Source organism: Muntiacus reevesi, chromosome 3, assembly GCF_963930625.1.
Source record: "Muntiacus reevesi chromosome 3, mMunRee1.1, whole genome shotgun sequence".
Classification (NCBI taxonomy): Eukaryota; Metazoa; Chordata; class Mammalia; order Artiodactyla; family Cervidae; genus Muntiacus; species Muntiacus reevesi.
Genome location: NC_089251.1, coordinates 121,128,796 through 121,155,598, shown reverse-complemented (window position 1 = coordinate 121,155,598; position 26,803 = coordinate 121,128,796). Strand labels below are relative to the sequence as shown.

At 42.1% G+C, this 26,803-nt stretch overlaps 1 protein-coding gene across 1 annotated transcript in view; it reads left to right on the top strand.

The window, feature by feature from the left end:
• The first annotated feature begins 11,801 nt into the window (after window positions 1–11,801).
• DAW1 (dynein assembly factor with WD repeats 1) overlaps window positions 11,802–26,803 on the top strand; it is a 35,084-nt gene continuing 20,082 nt past the window's right edge. The window contains exons 1-5 of the mRNA XM_065927621.1: window positions 11,802–11,841; window positions 17,325–17,397; window positions 19,285–19,429; window positions 21,233–21,291; window positions 24,370–24,492. Of these exons, the coding sequence (XP_065783693.1) occupies window positions 11,802–11,841; window positions 17,325–17,397; window positions 19,285–19,429; window positions 21,233–21,291; window positions 24,370–24,492 (440 nt within the window). The remainder of the gene's footprint in view (window positions 11,842–17,324; window positions 17,398–19,284; window positions 19,430–21,232; window positions 21,292–24,369; window positions 24,493–26,803) is intronic.

The window sequence follows — 26,803 nt, the reverse complement described above, 5'->3', positions numbered from 1 at the left end:
CATTGTCTAATATCACACCTGGCATTAAGATTTCAACATATGCATTTTGAAGGGGACACACATAATCAAACTACAGAAATGTATGAGGCAGGTTGTCCAGCGGGAGGGAGCATGGTTGGGCAGAGAGGGAAAATTCTTATCCAGCATCAGCGTCTTTTCCACTGAGGGCAATTTTCTGTCCTGTCCATCCTACCAGTAAGGAAAAACAGAACTGAGTGAGCCAAGGTGTCAGCTCTGCCAGAGTGGCCAGGTAAGAGTTTCAGGAACAAAAGTACTTATCAGCTGATTAAGTATGAGAAAAAAAGAGAACGGAAAATCTGGGAAGTCTTTGAAGAGGACCTGGTTTGGGAAAATGATGCTATTACGTAAATTGAGTTGGAAACAATGGCAATGTGGAAGTGAAACACCAGAAAGAGAGAAATAGATCAGAAAGGCAGGAGGAAGCCAAAGAAGTTTTGAGAAGGAAGTGCCAGAGAGGTCAGAGAAAGAGAAGGGGGAAACATGTGGAAACTCACCTATGCCAGATCAACTGAGAGAGTCAGCTATATCTTCCTAGAATTACCCACCTGTCACTGCTGTTCTGAGATGCTGGGGAGGGGATGTAAGGCCTGAGAAAAAAGAACAACAGTGAAATAGCAGCACCCTATGGTTCTTGCCCCACCATATCCTCTGTCTGCCTTTTGCCCATGGAATTTAGCCAAAGAATAAGTTTAATCAGAGTACTGAGAAAATGCAGGAACAAAGGAAAAGAGTCCAGGGAGACCAAGTAATAATTATGTAGTCATCAAGCAAAGTCAAGTACTTTTAGTTCCTCACCAAGGGCTATAGACAATCAGTTCAGTTCACTTCAGTCGCTCAGTCCTGTCCGCCTCTTTGTGACTCCATGGACTGCAGTACACCAGGTTTCCCTGTCCATCACCAACTCCTGGAGCTTGCTCAAACTCATGTCCATTGAGTCAATGATGCCATCCAAGCATCTCATCCTCTGTCGTCCCCTTCTCCTCTGCGTTCAATCTTTCCCAGCATCAGGGTGTTTTCCAATGAGTCAGTTCATCACATCAGGTGGCCAAAGTATTGGAGTTTCAGCTTAGGACCGACTGGTTGGATCTCTTTGCAGTCCAAGGGACTCTCAAGAGTCTTCTCCAACATCACCATTCAAAAGCATCAGTTCTTTGGTGCTCAGCTTTCTTTATAGTCTAACTCTCACATCCATACATGACCACTGGAAAAACCATAGCTTTGACTAGACAGACCTTTGTTGGCAAAGTAATGTCTCTACTTTTTAATATGCTGTCTAGGTTGGTCATAGCTTTTCTTCTGAAGAGCAAGTGTCTTTTAATTTCATGGCTGCAGTCATCATCTGCAGTGACTCCGAAGCCCAAGAAAATAATGTCATCCATTGGGACTGGATTCCATGATCTTAGTGTGAGGCTCTCACGGCTAACGCCATGGCAGGCAGGCTAGAGTAGGAGTAGGCCTGGTTTCCCAGGGTAACATAATTATCAGGCCTCCTGGAGCCAGCCAATCAACATATGCCTAGCCAGAAGAAAGGGAACCTATCAGGGGAAAGCTGAAAGCCCTACGTAGGGCCAACAAAAATTACCTTGCAACTGTGTAACCAATCCGCTTACGCCAACTACCCACTGTGTAACCAATCTAATTGCGCCAACTACCTGCTGCTTGTTTTGACCTAATAAATATCCGAGAGAACTGGGGCTCGGGGTCTTTCGTCCTCACACACCTGGTGAGGGTGGGAGGCCCTGGCTCGAGTCAATAATAAATTCCCCTATTGCGAGTTGCATTGTTTCAAGGAGTCTTCTTTCCCGACCGGGGACTCGGACTACCGGCAGAACACTTAGGTTTTTGAACGTTGCGTTTTAAGCCAGCTTTTTCACTCTCCTCTTTCACTTTCGTCAAGAGGCTCTTTAGTTCCTCTTCACTTTCTGCCATAAGAGATATGACTCAGAATATGGCCAGAGACAATATTCTGAGCCGTATCCTGTGAGCCATTTTATAGATACTGAAACCCCCACCAGGTGGAAGAAGTTAACTACATGATGGCCAGACTGTAGCCATGACATAAGCTGCCACAATTCTGAGAATTGGCCTCAAGGAAATGGGAACAGACCGACCCAGGAACTGAAGATTAACTGTACCTAAAACAATTCAGATGACTCTGGGCAGAATACTGACAACCAGTTTGAAGATGACGGTCAGGGCTGACTGCGCTGTGTCTGCATTTGCCTCCTCCCTCAGCCTATAAAAACTCTTGCCCACTGATTGTCAGCCTTCAGACAGACATCTGCCCTCCACCCTGGTTGTTGGCATCCAAAATGAAGCAAACTTTCCTTTCCATCAAACTGGACTCTTGGGTGGCTTTTGAGCCGTGAACAGCTGAACCCCACTTTAAGTTATAATAGAAATGACAGCAATAATAATTGCACCATAGAGCGCCAAAGTTTTTAATTTTGAAAAGTATTTTTGTATATATGCATATGGAAAACAAAACAACATAAGAGAAGATGGATTCTCTTCCTGTTTTAAAATATTACTTTTTATCAACTATGTATTCACTTCAGTTCAGTTCAGTCGCTCAGTCATGAGCAACTCTTTGCGATCCCATTAACCACAGCACACCAGACCTCCCTGTCCATCACCAACTCCCGGAGTACACCCATACCCATGTCCATTGAGTCGGTGATACCATCCAACCATCTCATCCTCTGTCATCCCTCTCTCCTCCTGCCCTCAATCTTTCCCAGCATCAGGGTCTTTTCAAATGAGTCAGCTCATCGAATCAGGTGGCCAAAGTATTGGAGTTTCAGCTTCAACATCAGTCCTTCCAATGAACACCCAGGACTGATCTCCCCTAGGATGGACTGGCTGGATCTCCTTGCAGTCCAAGGGACCCTCAAAAGTCTTCCAACACCACAGTTCAAAAGCATCAATTCTTCGGCACTCAGCTTTCTTTATAGTCCAACTCTCACATCCATACATGACCACTGGAAAAACCATAGTCTTGACTAGACGGACCTTTGTTGGCAAAGTAATGTCTCTGCTTTTTAATATGCTGTCTAATTTGGTTATAAGTTTCCTTCCAAGGAGTAAGCATCTTTTAATTTCATGGCTGCAATCACCCACAGGTAAAGTAAAAAATCCTGGCTGAGAGGTAGCCAAGCTCTCATGGTCTTGTAGTTTGTTAGATATGATACAGTAAGCCCTGCAGGGGCCAGAGCTCTTGCGTTGGCACAGACTCAGCTCAGGAAAGTAGTATTATGAGCAGTTCTTCATTTGTGGTGAATGTGTTACTACATTCTTAAAAAGAGAGAGAGAGAGAGACAGGAGAAAATAGAAATTTAGGATTTTTTTCTAAATTAAAATTTTAGACTAAAAGGCAAGCAAAAAAAGTTGGTTAAGTAAAAGAACTATTTAAAAAGACCATAAACAGAGAGAAAGAAGCTCAAACTATCTTATCATCTTAGAACCTCAGTTTCTTATCTGTGAAATGGGGATTGTTTCCATCATGGAGGTTTTGTGAAGATTAAATCGAGTAATAATTTGTGTAATGCACTTAACCCAGTGCCTGGCATAAAGCGGGCACTCAGTAAATGTTAAATATTATTGCTGCCATTGCTAGCATATTTGCTTATCATTAACATTGCAAAGCATTATCTCACATGTTTTGATTTCTTACAGCTATGCCATCTATGGGCTTTCCCAGGTGGCACAGTGAAAAAGAAGTCACCTGCCAATGCAGGATCGATTGCTGGGTTGGGAGTGGGAAGATCCCATGGAGAAGGAAATGGCAACCCACTCCAGCATTCTTGCCCGGAATATTCCACGGATAGAGGAGCCTGACGTACTACAGTCCATGGGATCACAAAGAGTCAGACACAACTGAGCACATACACATGCCACCTATATTTATCATTATTATTTTATTATATGTTCAAGCATTGGTCTTTTTTGTCACTCTCAAGTATATTAAGTGTCGATTAAGAATACAGCAGTAACTTATTAGGAAAGTTAAGTACACTAAAAAACAACAACAAACGTCTACTGCACCAATTTTGAATATTCTTTTAAAACAAGAACACTTTAAAATTATAAAGCCTCAACAAATAAACACAAAATTATAAAAAGATAAAAGAAATAATTATCTGTCCTCTGGACTGTTCTGGTATATCCAGGGAGTACTTTCAAATATAGTTTTCAAGAAGGCAGAAGAAAGGTGCGTTCTTGAATCACAGCTTACACTTTTGTTGAACCCTGGCTCTGGACTTGGAAAGGAAACAAGTGTTAGTGTTCATCTATACCGTATGTACACTGCTGCCCCCTGCCGCCAATGGCTTGCTTAACAGCTAAGTAACAAGATCAATTTAAAAAAAAAAAAAAAAAAATCCCTCAAAATGATATTTTATTCTGAACAGATGGTTGAATATATTGTGTATGTATGTATTCCAGAGTGAGGTAATTCAGTTACAGAGACAGATGACTGTATCATGGTAAGGTTTAAAGAGAAAAAATTCAGTTCAGTTCAGTCGCTCAGTCGTGTCGGACTCTTTGTGACCCTGTGGACTGCAGCACGCCAGGCCTCCCTGTCCATTACCAACTCCCGGAGTTTACTCAAACTCATGTCCATCGAGTCGGTTAGGTGCCTACAAATTGAAAGGGGTACACACTGCAATGCATATATTTACATCATTTAGGCAAAAGGAGAAGAGGGTGACAGAGGAGGAGATGTTTGCATGGCATCACCGATTCAATGGACACAAACCTGGGCAAACTCCAGGAGATGGTGAGGGACACGGAAGCCTGGCATACGGCAGTCCACGGGGTCACAAAGAGTTGGACACAACTTGGCAACTGAACAACAACAACAATCTCTACAAGAATCCCACAGGTGGGTACTATTAATATTATTATCCCCACTGTAAGTAGAGGAAACTTAAGTTTGAAAATGTACTCAGTTAGTAAGTGGCAGAACTGTCATTCAGCCTTCAACTCCTCTGACTCCTCTTTGAACCTTTTCTAAGTCAAATCTCCCTGAAGGGAATATTAGACCAACTATGTTCATCGAAAGTGTGACCCTTGGCAAGTCTAACCAAACGGCATGGTGTGCTATCTCCCCCCAGTTTCTTTTGCATTGAAAAGGAGCTTGCAAGCAGATCACGCACCAAGTAGGGAGGTTTAGAGGAGTCAAGGCTATGAGCCGTGGGCAGATTGTAAGTATCAGCCATCCTCTCTGCACAAGTGGAGGGCTGCCTTGGCTGATGGGTTCTGCAGGCAGCCTGGGCAACTTATGAAGACCTGCCACGGAGGATGAGTTGGGAGAAAACTGGTCCATGCTTATCTTGGGTCAGCCAGCTGTGGAAGTGCCTCCTCGAAGCCTGGCCCTGGAAGTCCAGGAGGAGTGAAGAGATACCTTGGTAATCCTCTAACCCATAGGTTAATCTATTTTTTTAAAGATTTATTTATTTTATTTTTAGCCATGGTGAGTCTTCCTTGCTGTACATGGGGATTTTCTAGTTGTGGTGAGCAGGTGCTGCTCTCTAGGCGCAATGCGAGGGCTTCTCATTCCAGTGGCTTCTCTCTTTGCAGGGTAGACTCTAGGTTCACAGGCTTCTGTAGTTGTAGTGTGTGGGTCCAGCAATTGTGGTGCCTGGGTTTAGCTGCTCCATGGCATATGGGATATTCCCAGACCAGAGATTGAACTCATGTCCCCTGAATTGCAAGGTGGATTCTTAACCATTGGACCACCAGGGAAGCCTCGACATATTTTTATAATCTGCCCAAAGGCATGACTTTGGCTGGTGGTAGCACGAAAAAAAGCCCTGATGGATGTGTTTACCTGCTTGCTTATTATTCACAAGACAAAGAGGGACCTTTTTCTCAGGCAGGCAGAGGGCATTGGCAAAATGATCTTAAACCAATCCCATCCCCCAGGCCCAGCACCACAATCAAAAGCATATTTAGGAAACAATCCTTTCATCTGGGTAAAGAAAGAGGGATGGAGAGTTTATTATGGTGAGTGGTGGGAGGGTAGGGGAGAGGACCTTTGGAGTTTGGGGATCCAAGCAGAATGAAGAGAGATACCAGCTTTCTGAGATTATATTGGAATTCAACAAGCCTCACAAAGGAGCTTTCACGAATCAAAGGAATGGATGGAAATCAAGTAGAAATGGCCTCTCAATGTAAACTGGAGAGAGCCCCCTAGATTCTCCTGGTCAATCTGGTTAGTTTAGATAACTGCAAGTTTGCTGGGCTCCTTAGTAAGGCATGGAAATTAGCAAAGAGCTAAGGGCTTTCTAGGTGGCACCATGGTAAAGAATCTGCCTGCCAATGCAGGAGACATAAGAGATGTGGGTTTGATCCCTGGGTCCGGAAGATTCCCTGGAGGAGGGCATGGCAACCCACTCCAGTATTCTTGCCTGGAGAATCCCAGGAAGAGAGGAGCCTGGTGGGCTACAGTCCATAGGGTCTCAAAGGGTCAGACACAACTGAAGTGACTTAGCTCCCGCGTGCGCGCACACACACACACATACACACACACACACACAGAGCCTACTAGGTCTCTCTCCTAGAGTAAGCAATTAAGAGGTTATGTTTAGTAGAGTGTCCAGCTGGTACCGAAAGCAGGACACAGTTACATCTCTGCAATTGACTGCAACAAGGTGGGAGGGAGTTCTCTGACAAACAGGAGGAGGGTTATTCATGCAAGTAGGAGCCTGAGGCCAAGGATAACCAAGACTGAGAATTTTAGACCTTTTCTCCATCAGTTAGTAAGAAGTGGCTATGTTGTAAGACCCCTCAGAGATTTAGAATACACTCCATTGGAGACTTCTCTGGAGGTCCAATGGTTAAGACTTCGCCTTCCAATCCTGGGGGTGCAGGTTAGAATCCCTGGTCAGGAGCTAGGATACCACAGGTCTCAGGGCCAAAACCCCAAACATGAAAACCAGAAGCAATATTGCAATAAATTCAATAGAAAAACTTTAAAAATGGTTCACATTAAATATATACATATATATATTTATATATAAATATTTACATTATATATATATATTTAAAAAACAACTCTGTTGGAGGAAGAAAAAAACAACAGTTCTGAGGGTAATGTGGTTTTAAACATGAAATGACCAAGGAATCAGTGGTTTCTCATGAGCTTATCTGAGAGTGGCCAGATGCAGCTTTCCAAATGGGAGCTTGAGGCAGGAATTGCCTGAAGGTAATAATTCAGAAACTGTGATGTGAAACTCACGCCTACCACATACTGTTGAATTGAAATAAGCCTGTGCAGAAGGTGATCTAGCCTGGTAAGACTTTAGAACAGGTGAAGTGGGAAGCTTATCAGGTGGAAAGAATGACAAGAATAAAGTCCCAGAGCATGAATAAGCAAGTTGTGGTATGCTGAAGTTGTATGGAATGAGAGTGATTTACAGGTGAGTAACCAAGGGTTGGAATGTGACAAATGACTTTCTTAAAGGTCACTGATGAGAAGGCCAGCGTTGGAACTTCTGTCTTCCAACTAGTGACCCACCATGGTTCACCTTTCCACATGCATTCTCTTATAAAAACACATGAAGAGCACAAAATCATGGAATTGTGGCATCAAAAGGAAAACTAGACCTCTCTTATCTAACCCTGTTCTCAGCCAATTTAGCACTGCATTCTGCAATAATCTTGGCATCTGGGCAAACTGCCTCAGCTAGAACACTTCCTGTGATGGGAAATTCTCAGAACTTTTTCTCGCATTACTGGACACATTGGCACAAAATTCTTTATTTTGAGCTGAACTCTGCCTCCAGGTATCTGGCTCTCTTAACCCTGCCCTGTCTCTGCACATAATCTGCTCCTTTCTCTTGCCAATGCATCCTCCAAACTCTTGAGCATCGAGCATCAATGGAAGACCTACTAGGTACCAGGCATGGAAGGTAGCATCATGCCCACCCCAGATATCCTTGTTCATGTTCTGACATTTTCAGGTCCTTTTATATCTTATTGTTTTTTCCTGGACTATCACTAGACTTGATCAGGCATAGAACTCTCTCTATACTTCTAAATCCTCACCAGCCATTTCTTTAAAAAGACAAATCTATTAGGATCTATAGAGAAAGTCATTATTTCTTAAGAAATTTAAGCTAGTTTTATTATTTATACTAATTGCTCAGTCACTCAGTTGTATCTGACTCTTTGCAACCCTATAGACTGTAGCCTGCCAGGCTCCTCTGTCCATGGGATTTTCCAGGCAAGAATTCTGGAGCAGGTTGCCATTTCCCCCTTCTGGGGATCTTCCAGATCCAGGGATCGTCTCCCACATCTCCTGCATTGGCAGGTGGATACTTTACCACTGAGCCACCTGTTAGAATAATGCAAAATATCATAAGTAGTAAAGCATGCTGCTGCTAAGTCACATCAGTCATATCCAACTCTGTGTGACCCCATAGACGGCAGCCCACCAGGCTCCCATCCCTGGGATTCTCCAGGCACGAATATTGGAGTGGGTTGCCATTTCCTTCTCCAGTGCATGAAAGTGAAAGGTGAAAGTGAAGTCACTCAGTCGTGTCCAATTCTTCGCGACCCCATGGACTGTAGCCTACCAGGCTCCTCTGTCCATGGGATTTTCCAGGCAAGAGTACTGGAGTGGGGTGCCATTGCCTTCTCTGGTAGTAAAGCATACCTGTTGTTAAATATCATACAAAAGACTCCAAATTGAACGTAAGTGATTGCCAGAGTAATTTTTGATCTAGATGATCAGTTTCAATAGGAACAATATGGATACATTCTTTCCCCAATTTGGAACACACAATCATAGGATAATAAATGCTTATTGTTATCATTACCATCCTTGATAGCTACAGAATGTTTCTGATTGAGCCAGACTCAGTGAGAACAACTATGTTGTTCAGAACCTGTGATCATTCCTGTCATTCCAATGAGGAAACTGAAGCCATAGGGATTATGGACCATGTCCAAGAGCACACAGCTGGTAGTGGCAGAACAAGGCTTCCGGTCAAGCAGTCCACGCTAAGGAATCACAACTAGCTGCGAAACTTTGTTAATCAGCCCTGTTGGTATTCCTGCCTTTCTCAGTAGTAGCCCATCTGTGAGTGTCAGTGTGGTCTCACCTACAGACGTGCCCCTCTCCATAAATGCAATAGCTTCAAACCCATTTGAGGTCTGAGTCTTTCTATGAATGGGTCCCCTGAAGTATTTTTTTTCAGAATTAGATCCCTTTGTAATTGGAACATGCTTGGAGCTCACAGGTCCTCAATACACACTGATTGAATGATAAAATTAGCGGACCTCAGCCCCAGCAGTTTTCTGGTCTTAGGAAAGATCAGATGCTTTGATAGTCCTTCATTGGGATGGAGGCAGGATGGGAGAAAAATAAAAAGGGATGTGTCATCAGTGTGTCTGCACCCTGAAGCAGTTCCTTGCTTGGGGGTCTGCTGGGGCAGACTGCTATTAACTGGTCTGTGCAGCTGACTTCTACTGCCCGGCTCTGATCTTCTGAAGGGATTGTCTTTCTCTCCAGAAGGGAACTGCACTTCTCTTTTTAACCTACCACTCTCAATGAGGACTAGTGATGCAGTTTTTCATTGATGCCATGACTCTCCAAGATAAATGCAGTCAAATGGGAACCACCAAGCCCCACTGTAGCTGGAACCCTTCCTGCCCCATCTGTCCCTCATCAGTGCTGAATCTGGATCCCCCAGACCGACTCCTGCCTCTCTCCCTTCATCCTTCTCCCCCTCTCCCATCTGTAGGGATTGCCCTGCTTCCCTCCTTCCTTCCTAGGGGACGTCTTCTCCTGCCCTCTGTATGATGTCCATCGGTCCCACTCAGTGTCTTGGAGCATCTGAAACCCAAGTATGCAAAGCATTCCCTCTCTTCCCATGTTGTTTCTGGGTCTTATTCACATCTTCTGAGCAACCAGTTTACTGTCCCTGACAATCAGGGAAGATGGTTTAGAATACAAAACAGGCCTGAAGGCAGAGGGAGGGTGTCCAATTTCACCCAGACCTGGCCGAGCCAAAGTAACCTACTACACTAGTGCAGTGGCTTTCAGACTTCATCACTCATCAGCATCACCAGGAAAGCTAAACACAAACTGCTGGGCCTTACCACTAGGACTTCTGATTCTGTAGGTGGTGTCAGGCAGGGCAACAATGTGCATTTCTAACAGGTTCCCAGGTGATGCTGCTGCTGCTGCTGCTTCTAGTCCAGGGACATACTGTGAGAACTGAATTTCAGGGTGGCTTCAATGCGTTGCACTGAAGTGGTTTGTGGGAATAAAATGATTATCACTAACTTTTCAGTTTCTGATAGTTCAAGACAGTCGTCAGTGGGAAGAAACCCAGAGTTTAGTATTAGATTTATATGTACAAATACATACGTGTGGCAATTGCTGATCTAGAGAGTGAATGGTCAGATCAGCACAGAATGCCATGAATTGATGAAAAGTGTTCTACAACTTTTAATTGTTATTTTTCAGTCGCCAAGTCCTGTCTGACTCTTTGCAACCCCAGGGACAACAGCCCTCCAGGTTCTTTTGTCCATGGGGTTCTCCAGGCAAGAATACTGGAGTGGGTTGCCATTTCCTTCTCTAAGGGATCTTCCTGGATCAGGGATCAAACCTGATCTCCTGCATTGGCAGGCAGATTCTTGACCCCCTCGCATCAGGTAAGTACACAACTTTTAGGGAGGCCTCTAAAGCATTGGAGAAGGAAATGGCAACCCACTCCAGTGTTCTTGCCTGGAGAACCCCAGGGAAGGCGGAGCCTGGTGGGCTGTTGTCTATGAGGTCGCACAGAGTTGGACACGACTGAAGCGACTTAGCAGCAGCAGCAGCAGCTAAAGCCCTGTTAGAGTCTTACGAGGTTCTCTGTACGCTGAAATGAGCACTCATCATCATCACCAGGACAATGTAGGGGTCTTATTTCTGTAAATTTCAGTACATCATTCACAACCAACGGCTCTGATCTAGGGGTGACCTTTAGGATTGACTGGTTTGATCTCCCTGAAGTCCAAGGGACTCTCAAGAGTCTTCTCCAGCACCACAGATCAAAAGCATCAATTCTTCTGTGCTCAGCTTTCTCTATGGTCCAGTTCTCACATCCATACATGACTACTGGAAAAACCATAGCTTTGGCTACACGGACCTCTGTCGGCAAAGTAATGTCTGCTTTTTAATACCTTTTCTAGGACTGTGAGTTAGCGCGGTATGTGGCACAGCGACCCCAAATGTAGGCGACCACGCTGAGGTCATTTTTCTTTTGTGGGGGCAGAGACATGAAGGGCCAGGAATGGTAACCGCGAGCGGGAGTTTACTCCCACCCTCCGGACTGGAAAGCCAGTGGGTTAAAGCTCGTGTGGCCCAGGCTGCAACCGAGGCCCGCGGTCCCCGGCCGCGCCTCGCCCCTTGTGAAGTCGCCCTGACTGAAGACACCAGGGGAACTCGTCCCACCCACCCCGTAGAGGTGCAGATTCGGGCGAAGGCGGTGTGGGCGCGAGCGTTCCCCCTGCGCGGCGCCCTGGACCCCCTGTCCCGTTCCGGGAACCCCCAGACAGAGGTGGGCGGCGGAGCGGGCAGGGTGCGCTCTGCGCCCGCGCGTCTCCGGGACCCGCCAGCCAATCCCCGGACGCCTGAGCGGCGGGATGAGCCCCAACAGCCAGAGCTCCAAGCCCCGCGTCCCGGGAGCTTGTAGAGGCCCCCGCGCATGCGCGCCGGAGCGGTCTGCTGTTTGGCCGTTTCCATGGCGACCAAGTCTGTTGGCTGGTGGTCCCCCAGCGAGAAAATGAAGCTCAAGAGCCTCCTGCTCCGGTATTACCCGCCAGGTACGGGCCAGCCCCCCTCTGCTTTCACGTGGAGGTCTGCACCGGGAGGGTCTGGGGCAGAGGAAAAGTGCTGGGGCCCGAGCGGTGGTGTCCAGAGCGGATGATCCCTTGGGAAGCCTGGTGCTTCTTAACTTGCGCTCTTCACTGCTTCGGATGTTGTACTTCGGATGTTGTTGGTTTCGCAAAACTTAAAAAAAGAAAGACTTTCTTCTTCTTCTTCTTCTTCTTTTTTAAAAAGAAAATCCTTAAACTTTTAAATGGCTGAGTTGTAATGCTTTCTGGTTACTTAGGAACGAAGTGGAAGGGGAGGGAGAGGGGGCGATTAGTGATGTTGTGGAATATTGTTTCTGGAAGGGAAGACGCTGACAAGGGTCACATTGTTTTTTATTTTAAAGGCACCAGAATGATCAAGTCAAGGTTTGTTGAGTATGGGAAGAAAAGCGCATACTTAAAAAGCATATTACCTTAGTGACCGAATTCCAGACTGTACGTATCAATCCCTTGACACATTTACTGAAGCCCTGCCTGGTGGCTCAGATGGTAAAGAATCTGCCTGCAATGTGGGAGACGTGGGTTCGATCCCTGGGTGGGGAAGATCCCCTGGAGAAAGGAATGGCAACCCACTCCAGTATTCTTGCCTGGAGAATTCCATGGCAGGCTATTGTAGGTGGGGTGGCAAGGAGTCGGACAGGACTGAATGACTAAGGCATTCACTTTACTGTGTACACTTTGTGCTCTTGCAACATGGGGCTTTAAAAAGTTCCAGTGGAGACCGGGATGGGGAATTCGTGTAACTCTATGGCTGATTCATATCAGTGTATGACAAAACCCACTGAAAAATAAAAATTAAAAAAAAAAAAAAAAAAGTTCCAGTGAGCTCAGGAACTATGAAATAAACCCAAAGAATGCTAGAATGCTCTAGTTTTAGAGTAGTGCATTGCTTCTTGGTCTTTTGGCTAAAATCAAGTGTAGAGTAGGACACTCTTGCCTAGTCCTCTTGACTTTTAGAGGATAAGTGAAGTCCACTGGTCATACAGATTGACAAGGATAGAAATAGGAGCAGAATTCTTGGCTTCTGATTCAGAACTCACATTGAAACTAAAAATATAAAGTAAAAAGTTCTCAAAACTTGCCACAAAGCAGTAGAAGACAAAATACACTTGCTCAATGAAAAGTCTGAACGAAAACTGTCTTTAAGATGTCAAATGGGGGGTGATATCACTTTGGACTGGTTTGATTTAGGATAGCTTTGGGAGGGGTGGGACTTGAAGAATTTAGCACTGAACACCACACCGTTCACAGTAATGCATTCAACTGCTTACTCACAATCTCCATGAAGATGTCTAATAGGCACAGACCTCATGGGTTATTTTCTCCTGTCCCCTCCTAGTTGTGTAGCTGTTTCAGGCTGGGCCCGGTCCATGGATGACATCACCACCTCATCCACTTTTTCTAGCAGAAACATCCTGTATCCAGTTCATTAACAAATGCTGTCAGCTCTACTTTCAAAGTATTTTGTGAGTCCATCACATTCTCCTCATTTCCTTGGCACAAGTTTCTTGACCCCACACACCTTCCTGCTTTCACCTCTATCCCTACCTTCATCTCACCCACCATCACTTCTACTTCCTCCATCCCTGGGCTTGTCAACTGGATTCCTGCTTTAACTCCATCCTCTGCAGTCTGTGTGTTACTAACAGCCAGTGGAATCTGGACTCAGTAGGTTTTCATCATGTTCAAAATAAGATCCACACTCTGTAGGATTTAGCCTACACTCACTACACTTCAGATTTTTTTTAGATGCTCTTCCAAGACTTCATGGAGGGCATTTCACTCATCAATCTCTTTTTCTGGACTCAGATGTCCCTAGACTTTGGCCATTTTTATTCATTTGGTCTTGGTCAGTGTCACCTACTCAGAGACCTTCCATTACCACTATTCAAAGAAGCACTTCTCCTCATCGATCTTACTCTGAACTATTTGTTTTATTGTCTTTTATCATATTTATCAAAGTACATTTATTGTCTATGTTTTGAATGACTCTCTCCCTCCCATAAAATGTAAGCTCCATGGGAACTGAGACCTCATCGCTTCTTCAGCTGTAAAAAAGACTCTGGCATATAGGAGGCCCTCAGTGTTTATTGAGTAAGTTTATTAGTAAATGAATGTGTATGATAAATGAGTTTGATCCAGATATAGAACTTGTGATTTTAAAATAAATGTTTAAAAACTCAGGAGATCCTCCTTCTGCCTCCCTGCATGAGTGCAACTTTGACATGAAGCTAGTAGCAAGTTTGTAGTAAGGACACTCAGTTTTTTTCCCTCTTACATTTCCAATTAATATTAATTAAAAGAATAACTGGATATCAGCATGTGAAAATGTGGAACTTGAGGATTTGTTTGGTTTTGATTTGTTAAGGCATCAGTCAGGTGGTGGTAATAACACTTATCCCATATGTCTACTGACTCCCTTTAGCTAGTTTCTCAAGTCTCTCTTGGGAGTGAACCTCCTTGCAAAGAATGTTGTCCCCGATTTCTCTTCTTCCTTTTGTTCTGAACTCACTCCTGTCATGGTTTCACCCTCACTGAACCACTGAAACTGTTCCAGATCCTCAGTGAACACCTCCAATAATGCTGAATCCACTGGCCATGTCCCATCTCAGTCTTGGTCTTTTTTGATCGGGCAGCAGCACTTGATCCATTGGGTCACTCTGCCCTCCTGTGACTTCCAGGACACACATTCCATGTTTTCTTCTGCCTCATTGTCACTCCTTGGTCTATCTTGTTAACTTGTCCTCTTCTTTCTGATCTTAATGTTGGAGTGTCCCTGAGTTCTGTCCCTGGACTTCTCTGCATCCGTCCATGGTTGTGCTGTCGTGTCGAACTCTTTGTGATTCTTCGGGCTGTAGCCCCCCAGGCTCTTCTGTCCATGGAATTTCCCAGGCAAGTATATTGGAGTGGGTGGCATTTCCTCCTCCAGGGAAACCTTCTCAGCCTAGAGATTGAGCCCACATCTCCTGTGTCTCCTGCATTGCAGGTAGATTCTTTATCTGCTGAGCCATCGGGAACTTCTCTACCTCTATTCATTTGCTGGACGATCTCATTCATTCTCAAGCCTTAAAAATCATCCTGAGTAGTCCTAAGTACCTGCCTGCCTGGTTTTTCATTCAGAGGTCCAACATACATCTCTCGTGGGGCCTCTGATGGTCTACCTCTGCTCAGTCAATGGAAGCTCCATTCCTCCACTTACTTCTGTCAAAACCTTAGACTTGTCTTTTTCTCCTCTCCATGTTTGGTCCAGGGACAAACCCTGCCAGTTCACCTTCAAAATATATACAGAGTTCAACAACTTCTCTCCAGAATCATGGCCACCATTCTCTTTATTGCTAGAGGCTCTATACTTGCCCCACTTCTGTGGAGGTGACTCTGTTAAAGCGTGAATCTGATTATGTCACCATGCTTCTCCAGAGCTTCAGTGGCTTTCATTTCTTTTAAACTGAAAGGGCCATGATGCCCAAGACCATATAGGGTCCACCCGCTTTGGCCTCTCTGACTTCACTCCCCCTCCAGCAGCACTTCTCTGCTTTGTATTCCTCGGGTGGGCCAGGATGCCCCCAGTCAGGGTCTCTGCAGTTGCTGGTTTTTTGCTTGGAATAATCTTCCCCTGGATATTGTTACTTTTAGCTTCTTCTTTTTTTTTTTTTTTTTTTTAAATAAAACGTAAGTAAAGTGAAGCCTCCTCCTTCCTAGAATTTGCACCTTCTCCTCATGGGATTTCAGAACCCTCTTCCTTGTTTTGTCTTTTCTTAGCATTATCTCAATTCAACCAAAATAAACTTTACTTATTTATCTTGCTTAGTCTCCCCGACTAGAACATCAACTTCATGAGGACAAGGACTTTGCTAATTTCATTTACAATGGTATCTGTAGCTCCTAGAGCAGAACCTCTGAACGAGCCTCTAGTAGAGATGGGTGCATAAATGAGTGCTCACATATGTGTTAAATAAATGAACGGTTTAAATGAGATGATGTGGGTTAAGCAGAATGTGTGGAATCCACCTGGAAATGTGAGTGAGTCAGACTCTGAATCCAGAATTCTAAAAGCAAGTAAACTCAAGTAAAACTTTAGACTCATGGTTGTGACTATTGCCTTAATGGTTATCTTATAATAAATAAGATCATCTCACTTAGCATGTTAGATACTTAAATTCTGATCTTTGGTAAGCCACATGATATTGCAAGTTTCCAAGGTACTACTGAATAGCAGGAGGGTGTTAAATAACTTTATCAAATAGGAAAAGTATGGCTCACCACTGAATCATTTTCATGTTACCTTTATCCCTTCTGTGTATAAAGCAATTATGTTTCACCTCCTAATCTTTTAATTTCAGTCCTCCCACCCTCTTTTGAATAGTGTATAGGTCAGGAGCATTCTTTTGTTGGCATCCACTGAATAATTCCTCTCCCTAACCTAGATTCCCAAAGACTAAAGGAACATAGCAGTAATATGGGTAATCAAACTTGGGACTTTCCCTTTTTATCTTTTATCCTTCAGTATCTCTGTGCTTTGTGAAGAGTAGGTGTTGAATACATGCTTTTCAGTTGACTCAGTTATGATAATCTTTGTTGTTTATTTATTGCATGGGGGCCCCTTTGGCCAGAAGAAGGATCTAAATAAGCATTAATTGAACTGGTTGGTATTTTGTGCACTTTAAAGGTTTCTGTTGATTGAATATGAGCTGGGTAAGCAATACAATTTTACCTTTTGAAGCTTGGCCTTTTGGTACATTGCAGAACTGGCGGAGGGGTGAGCGTCTTCTTACCCAAGTGTTTTGGAAATCACACGTTACCTATGGTTCATAGCCAGGAGACGATCAAGAATATTAAGATACTGTGAGAAACAATCTCTGACAAGCAACATGTATTCCTGGAAGCTTCTTTATCTATTTTCTGCTTATACTTTTCATTGCACATGTCACAGCCTCTTGCTCGTATTGGAGTTCAGTGAGCATACTGCCTTAATGTCTTGTCACAGTGAAGCGGTCAAATAAATGTACATGTTCCAGATTTTGCACTCTATTTTCTAGATTCATTTTTACAGAAACCCAACTAATTTTTAGTAGTTGGCATACAAATGTTTAACATTTTTCATCTTATTAAAAATAAGATAGTTGTGAATAAGGAAAACAATTTTGCTAATTTGCTTGCCAGATTTTGAAGATGCGTCTATTTAGGAAATTGGATTATGCTGTGTGGGTTCTGAAGTGCTAGTTCTTTCCAACCTTTCTCTGAGTTATGAGTAATTATATGACTTAATGTTACATTATTTATTTACTCAATTACTTGTTGAATATCTGCATATGTTTTATGTTGAAAAATTTCAAGAATGGAAAAAAAAAAAGAAAAAATTGTATCTAAGTAGGTTAACTTTTGGCCTAAGCTGTCATCATAAGTGTTTTATAATATATTTGTTTATTTTTTAGGAATTATGTTGGAATATGAAAAAAGTGGACAGTTAAAGACCAAATCCATAGACTTGCTTGATCTTGATCACAGGTAAGGTAGCTACATAAATGCAGCATGTATTTCATATCCAAAATCATTACTGGGAAACCCTGACATAGGACGGTGTGTAGATGAGCTCATAAAACTGCAGACAATACATTACTAAAAAAATTGTGCTAGGTCTATTATTTCCTGTTTGTCTTGGTGAATTTTATATTAGTGTCTTGCTGAATGGGCTTCTGGGGTGTCTCAGCGATAAAGAATCTGCCTGCAATGTAGGAGCCACAGGAGACATGGGTTCGATCCCTGGGTTGGGAAGATCCCCTGGAGGAGGGAATAGCAATTCACCCCAGTATTCTTGTCTGGGAAATTCCATGCGCAGAGGAGCCTGGTGGACTACAGTCCATGGGGTCCCAAAAAGGTGAACATGACTGAAGTGACTGAACACAGCTCCTGCTTAAATGAGGAGGGCGTAGGAAAAAGATTATCAGTCTGTCCTTTCCTTCTTCCCAAACCAACCTTATTAAAAAAAAAAAAAATAAACCTTTTGGTTTGAAAATCTGTTTTGGTTTGTAACAAAAATCTTTCCAAGAGGCGTTATTATCTTTTGAATTCTTATGCAGGTCTAACTCTGTTGACCCCTGAGTTTTTCAAAGTCATTGTTAGGAACCATCTCTGATTCATTTCCGTTCCAAATATTCACTCTTATTCTGAAAGATTGTATTGCTTGAGAGCTGGCATCATATCTTGGACACTCCCTGGGCCTAACTTATAGCAAGTAATCAATGGTAGCTGAATGAAGGGTCTCCTAGTTCAGCGCCTCGCACAAACCTAGAGCTCAGGACATGTTTATTTATGAAAAGGAGGGTGCTTATTAGACTATGCATTTCTGCAAAGCAGATGCTGAGGCAGAAGTAGGTGAGTACAAGGTTGTTGGGAGGTGACGCCTGGGACATATCAGAGAATGAGGCAGGGCTGGGCAGAAGGGGAAATGGTCAGGCTCACAGGGCAGAAGTGGCCAGGCTCTTGCATGGCCCCCTTGCTTAGCCAGGGGCTGAGGGCTGAAAAGAAGAGCAAGCCCTGGGCTCAAACTCTGATGTGAATTCTGAAGGAGCTACATCTGGAGGCCATTGGCTAACCTCTTCCATAGCAGCCCGGCCTGTGAATTCTTTCTCCATTTGGGGACGTGTTTGGCAAAATGACCCTATTCTGGATGTTTTGTGGTATACAGACATTAATATTTGTCTTGAATTAATATTCTGCCCTAGCAAAATTTACTAGAATTGCTGCAAATTATTTGAATGCTGGGGGAAATTTGCATCTGTATTTTTCACACTGGTTCTCTTTCAGGGAGATAATGTTATAGTCTTAAGAAATTAATAATCATGATAGTTCTTTGAATGTCTGCTTTGGTGAGGTACTTTCTCTTTCTCCCAAAATACAGCAAGTTGAAACTTTCTGAACCTCAGTTTCTTCATCCCCAAAATAGTTATGAAAAGCATTAAATTTTAGAGGGTTGTTATAGGATTAAACGGGAGATCATAGGTAACGTGGAAAGTAAAGTAGGATTGGGTAACTTTAATATATATTTATTTAAAAGAAAAAGAGAAACAGAAAAAAAATAAAAGAGCTCTTATTCAGAAGCAGCACTTGGCCTTCTTAGATGAGCAAATCAGAATCTTTGCACACCTTCCTCGAGAGAAGTCTCAGGTAATGGAAAGGCATTGAAGAGAACCCAGGTAGCTTTCATCCGTGCCAAGATGCTCTTTATTGATTTCTGTGATTTTTTTCCCTGGAAATCTCTTGGTGAACATGATGATGCTGTTCACATTTTATAATTCTTAAACTTTGTAAAGCAATGCAATCCTTCATGTAGTGAATGTATGTGCAATTTCTGACATAGAAAAAAGTAACTTTGTGTTTTTTGGTGAATTTCAGTACAGATGTCAGTGCATTAGTAGAAGAGATACAGAAAGTAGAACCTCTCATCACGGCTTCACGATCAGACCAGGTCAAACTTTTAATACAGAGATTACAAAATAAACTCGGACAGCACAGCAATCACAAATTCTATCTTTTTAAGGTAATGCATGCTTAAAGATACTAAGTGGAAGAACTTCAATGAATTACTTAATTCTACTAATCTAAAATAAAATATCAATCATGTTTTCTTTCAGGTCCTCCACACTTTTGCTAACACTAAATCTTAAATGTTTGTTGAATGAATGAATAAAACTCAAAAACTGGTTTCTTGACAGGTTTTTTTTAAAATTTATTTCTTTTAATTGGAGGCTAATTACTTTACAATATTGTAGTGGTTTTTGCCAGACATTGACATGAATCAGCCCTGGGTTTACATGTGCTCCCCATCCTGAACCCCCCTCCCACCTCCCTCCCCATCCTATCCCTCTGGGTCATCCCAGTGCACCAGCCCTGAGATATACATGTTTCAATGTTATTCTCTCAGATCATCCCACCCTCGCCTTCTCCCACAGAGTCCAAAAGACTGTTCTATACATCTGTTGACAGGTTTAACTTTTCTTTAAAATGATAAATCTAAAGAATAATCATTAAAGTAGCTTTAAGTTATTGAATAATTAAATTTTTTTCCAGTTGGAGTAATATTAAGATGTATTTCATGGTGTATCAACATTTCAAATGTTTTGCTTCTATGTGAACTAAACTATATTTCAGTAAATTATTTATTGATATGGATTGTATAATAATTTTAATTCCATTAAAATATGCTTATTTTCATCTATAATCTTGGCAACTAAATTAAAATAAATGTCCTTTATAACTTCAATAACAGCTTTCATTTTTCTTTATTTAACAACATTTAATGCTTTATTTTAGAAATGATTTATGTTACACTGAGTTTATTTTTTTATGACTTATATATACTTGTTATTTATATACTCAGTATATTTTGTCTGATGAGAAGTATTCAACAATCTGTATTCGTTTTTTCAATTTACTGAAAGATAGTCATTCTTGTAATAATTCTTTTTCCAGCAGGTGGCACTATTTTACTTCAAATATGAGCTCTATAACTTAGATGACCTTGTAATTTATCCTCTAAAGGGAATATTTTGATAGTGAAGGAGGATGATATTAATAGTTACACTCTGGCTGTAGACATAATTAGGACTGTCCCAGTCTAGCCAGTCATTATACCTAGAAACAGATGGTCCAATTTAAGTATATTCATTCAATAAATATAAAGCATCCACTATGTGCTAGACAACGTAGGGATGGAAATATAAATTCCATGACATATCCCGACTCTAAAGAAGCTTTAAGATTCAAAAAGGAATGATTCATTGTCAATCTGTATTTGAAACGTCTTTGGTTTATTTCCTACATATACTGTTTATGCATATATACAAACCATGTACAATATGTGAAAGAGAATATAAATTAGTGAAAAGACCCTGGTGCTGGTGAAGATTGAGGGCAGGAAGGAAAGAGGGCAACAGAGGATGAGATGGTTGGATGGCAACATCGACTCAATGGACATGATTTTGAGCAAACTCTGGGAGCTAGTGAAGCACAGGGAAGCCTGGTGTGCTATAAGAGTCAGACACAACTGAGCAACTGAACAACAGCTATTTGATATCTCATAGACATAATCTATCTAAAGGCAAATTGATAGAAAACATAGATTTGATCATGCTTCTGTAATTATTGTAACCTCCAGATGTGTTATTGGTATTAATAAGAGAAAGTCCTATGTGTTTTCCTCCTTTGTTCAAATATTGTGTACTATCCATTTATTATATATAATTAAGATGCATTTGAATGTCTTCATTGGTTGGAAGTTAAAATGAATGGGCTGAATAATTTTGTTCGAGTTTGAAATAAATGGTGTTTTCTTTTATTGAAGGTTCTCAGAGCACATATACTACCACTGACTAACGTTGCACTTAATAAATCAGGCTCATGGTAAGGTCCTCTGTTTATTAAAAAAAAATTTATTGGATTTTATTTTCTTAGAGCAACTTTAGGGTCACAACAAAATTGAGCAGAAGGTGCAGAGATTTCCTATCTATGAATAACTTCTGCCTTGCCTCCCCACCCCCCAGCAGCTTCTGTCACTATCACCATCTCCCACAGAGATCTACATCTGTTGCAACTGTTGAACTCTATTGACACATCATTATCACTGAAAGTTCATAGTACACACTAGGGTTTTGTACATTGTATATTGTACATTCTTGGTCTTGTACATTCTGTGGGTTGGCAAATGTATAACAACATCTATACAGTGCTATGTTATCACGCAGAGCAGTCTCACTGTCCGAAAATCTGTGCACTGCGTATTTATTTCTGTGTGTATGTCTATTTCTGTTTTTATATTTCTAATTTTTAACAACCAAGAGATACAAATCTTTTTTTTTCCCATTTATTTTTATTAGTTGGAGGCTAATTACTTTACAATATTGTAGTGGTTTTTGCCATACATTGACATGAGTCAGCCACGGATTTACATGTGTTCCCCATCCCGATCCCCCCTCCCGCTTCCCTCTCCACCCCATCCCTCTGGGTCTTCCCAGTGCACCAGCGCTGAGCACTTGTCTCATGCATCCAACCTGGGCTGGTGATCTGACAAATCTTTTTTAAAATAAAAATTGCCTCCTTATAATGTGAGGAGGGCTTGGCAACCCACTCCAGTATTCTTGCCTGGAGAATCCCCATGGACAGAGGAGCCTGGGGGGCTACAGTCCATGGGTTCACCAAGAGTCGGACACGACTGAGCAACTGAGCGCTAGCACCCATGAGGTATCCAGCATGATGATTTGATACATATGCATAGTGAAATGTTTATGACAGTCAAGGTTACTAACATCTTATCTCCATAGGGTTACCATTTTTGGTGGACCTGAAACTATTCTGTCAGGGTATTTCCAGTATTCATTACAGTATTATTAACTGTAGTCATCATGGGTGTACATTAGATCTCTAGACTTACTCCTCCTACATAACTGCAACTTTGCACACTTTGACCAGTGTTTCCTCATATCTCCCACCTCCCTAGCCCCCGGTAACTACTGTTCTGCTTCTGTGAGTTCAACATTTTTGTTGCTATTGTTTAGATTCCACCTATAAGTGAGATTATGTGATATTTGTCCTTCTGTGTCTGGTTTATTTCACTTAGCATCATGTCCCTGAGGTTTGTTCATGTAGTAGCAAATGGCAGGATCGCCTTCTTTCTCAAGGCTGAATAATATTTCATTGTATCTATCGATCTATCTATAGATATATACCACATTTTATCCACCTATTCATCCTTTGACAGATATTCAGGTTATTTCCATATCTCAGTCATAGTGAACAATGCTATGTGAACATGGGAGTATAGGCATTTCTACAAGATCCTGACCCCATTTCTTTCAAATATATGCCCAGAAATGGGATTTCTGGGTCATATGGTAGTTCCAGTTTTAATTACTTTGGTAACCACCATACTGTGTTCCATAATGACCATACCAATTTATACTCGCTGAGAAGCTAGGAGGAAAACACCAAGAAGAGAATGAAAAACATACTGCCTTGTTAGCTTTCCTGTTTGGTTGGGTTTAGATAGCAGAATTTGTTTCACCTTTTATCATCACCACTTGACATGAAGACTGGCTTTTCAATGTTGTGCATTTTTTCTGTACTTGGGAATTATTTTTTCTTAATGGCATATTTAGGAATAATGAAGATACTATGATTTTAACTCAAGCTATTAGAGAACAATATGCTAACACTTCCTGTAGCAGAACAGTGATATTAAAGGATTGTTAAATGTTAAACAAATATTTATTGAACACCTCTTAGTGTACCAGTCATGTTCCATGGCTTGGGGGGGTGATGGTGGTAAATTGGATGGGTAGAAAGACAAATGTTTTTGAAAGAAACAATCCAGGTCTTCAGAGACCAGCTTTCTGCTGATGGAGAATGTGACTGATCAGGCCATGTTTTGGGGAGAAGTTGAGATCCAGGAGTTAGCCAGGGCTGCTGGCCTTGTGGACCATGAGCAGAGTTTGCATTTTCCTCTAGATTACTAGGAAGCCATTTGAGGAAGTCTAAAAAAGTAAATGCAGTTTCTATGAGGAAAATAGATATGTAAGAACCATGTGTGAGGCACACCCTGATAGAAGATGGCTTTGTTTAGGCAAGACATGCAGGTGATGGAGCTAGTGAGACATGACCATCCTAAGAATGTATGCTGAGACTGGGCTAATAGAATGAATTTACTCATAGATTGTGTGTGGGATGTGGGGGAAAGAGAGGAATCAAAGACGAAACCAAGATCTTATGGTCTGACTGCCTGGAAGAATGATGTTATTTATTAAGATGTATTAGAGTTTCAGAAAAGGTTACCGATTATTAACATTTTTTAGCTATGTAACCATAGTATAAGAATGATTATTGGAAGGATTACTCTTTATTTAGTAACTCCTTTTTTGGGTTTGGGCTACAATTGAAAAGTTTCCAAGTTAAAGGATTTAGATATTGTTCTCAGTTCAACTCTTTGTTCTGCATACACAATTTCCATTGTAAAAAGTGAGATAAACGAGAGTATGAGGGCTTCCTTGATAGCTCAGTTGGTAAATAATCTGCCTGCAATGCAGGAGACTCCAGTTTGATTCCTAGGTCAGGAAGATCCCCTAGAGAAGGGATAGGCTACCCACTCCGGTATTCTGGGCTTCCCTTGTGAATCAGCTGGTAAAGAATCCACCTCCAGTGCGGAAGACTTGGGTTTGATCCCTGGGTTGGAAAAATCCCCTGGAGAAGGAAAGTCTACCGCTGCAGTATTCTGACCTGGAGAATTCAATGGACTGTATAGTCCATGGGGTCGCAAAGAGTCGGACATTACTAAGTCACTTTCACTTTCAGTTAACTCTTTGTTCTACATACAGAATTTTCATTGTAAAAAGCAAGATAAAGAGGTTATAGTTTTGCAAGCAAAAACAAAGGTCTTTATTAACACACTGCTGGTCTCACCTTGCGCTGTATTTCCACTGCTTGTGTTAGCTTTATCACAGGAAGCTATGATCGGACATGCAAGCTCTGGGACACTGCCTCTGGAGAGGAGCTTCACACCCTGGAGGGTCACAGGAATGTGGTGTATGCCATAGCGTTCAACAACCCTTACGGGTAAGAAGACATCCACTCATTCAGTGACTCCTTATTAATCCACTGATTCTTTTATTCAACTCTCCCTCCATCTAGTGGGGAAGGAAAAGAGGAAGATGAAGAACCAAAAGTTGCTGAGTGTCTGATGCATGCTATAGTGTGTGCATGCTAAGTCACTTCAGTCATGTTTGACTCTGTGTGATCCCATGGACTGCAGCCAGCCAGGCTCCTCCTTCCATGCGATTCTCCAGCCAAGAATACTGGAGTGGGCTGCCATGCCCTCCTCCAGGGGATCTCCCCAATCCAGGGATCCAATCCATGTCTCTTATGTCTCTTGCATTGGCAAGTGCGTTCTTTACCACTAGCGCCACCTGGGAAGCCCAGCTCAGCCATAAAAAGAAATGAAATTGGGTCATTTGTAGTGATGTGGATGAACCTAGGGCTTCCCAGGTGGCGCTAGTGGTAAAGAACCCTCCTGCCTATGCAGGAGATGGAAAAGGTGGGGGGGTCGATCCCTGGGTCAGGAAAAACCCTGAAGATGAGCATGGCAACCCACTCCAGTGTTCTTAATTGGAGAATCCCATGGGCAGAGGAGCCTGGTGGGCTATGGCCCATAGCATTGCAAAGAATCAGACACGACTGAAGTGAACTAGGATGGTTGCAGGTATGGATGAACCTAGAGTCTGTCCTATAGAGTGAGGTAAATCAGAAAGAGAAAAACAGATATTGTATATTAAGGCATATATATGAAATCCAGGAAATTGGTACAAATGAACCTATTTGCAAGGAAGGAATAGAGATGCAGATGTATATGGACACTGTGGGAAGGGGAGGGTGGGATGAATTGGGAGCGTAGCGTTGACACATATATATGTGTGTGTATAAAACAGATAGTGTATAAAATAGATAGCTAGTGTTCTGTATAGCACAGAGACCTCAGCTCGGTGCTCTGTGGTGACCGAGAGGGGTGGGATGGGGCAGTGGGAGGGAGGCTCAAGAGGAAGGAAGGGGACATATGTATACATATAGCTGATTCACCTCATTGTACGCAGAAATGAATTCAACTTTGCAAAGCAATTATACTCCAACAATAAAATAAAAAAATTTAAATATCTTCTTCAGGGTTCAAAGTAGCTTTGGGATGGGTATTACTGGCCTCATATAACATAGATAAAATTCAGGCACCCCTACTAGGATCACACAGTAGTAGAGCGGTGAGCAAGAGTTCCCGTTGATGCAGGACTGACTCTCTGCCGTTGGTGGGTCTCTGATCGGAAGATGAACTCTGATCGGAAGTTCCTGCTGATGTTTCTAGCGCTGGACCACAAGAGAAGGGCTGTACATGCATAAACGGTTTGCTTTGTGTAGAAGTTAAATTATAGTTGTATCAGGTAGGAAACCGTGCATAGTGACATGCTAAATAGCAGTACAAAATGCAGTAGAACCATCTTTAAACTAACTTCTAGTTAACCCATTCAGTAGATCTTACCAAGGTCCTCTATCCTTCTGTCCTTATATCCTTATATCCTATAGGTATAAGACATACTACTTATACCTATAGCTGTCTGAATGCCTGCAGCAACTACTCCATCCACTAGTACCTTTAACTTATCTTTCTACTGGGGACATTTTCAGCTTATCAAGAGTTAGTTGTATTTGTCCACAAACCTGCTTGTGGGGGGTTGTGCTTTCAATTTGTAATAATCTAATTTAATTAGATATTGCTTAAGCTAGTGAAATATGATGTGTGAAATTAAAGCTGTTGTCTCCTATGAAAACACAGATAAGGTAAATATTTGAAAAAATTGTTACTAAATGAAGTTGTAGATGAGGCCATTATAAAAATTAGAGAAGACATTGTAGAAAGGACCCTCTTTTCATTTCGTATTAGAGACCACAGAAAACCATGTGGGGGGACTGAGGACAGAGGAGAGATTCAAGGCATTAGAGTTAGTCTGGATATTTATAAAGTCTGCAGCTCTGCTGAGCACTTATAATTTTGGGGGGGATATGTATTTTGGGCCATAAGACCCCTCACATTTTTGTTTTACAAAGGAAAAGACTGATGGGCTTCAGCACAGACAACTTAACATATGTATGTTTAAAAAATGAATACATAAAAGAAAAGTCAAGTGATCACTGTGAGAAAATTTGTAATATATGCAACAAAGAGCTATTATGGAGAACATGTAAAGAACTCCTTTACAAATCAATAGAAACAACACAGAAAAATAGTTAAAAACATGAATAGACATACTTAACAACTAGGTACATGTGAATTTTAAAATTATTTTTATGTTTTGGCCATCTGAATGGCAAAAATTAAGATGTT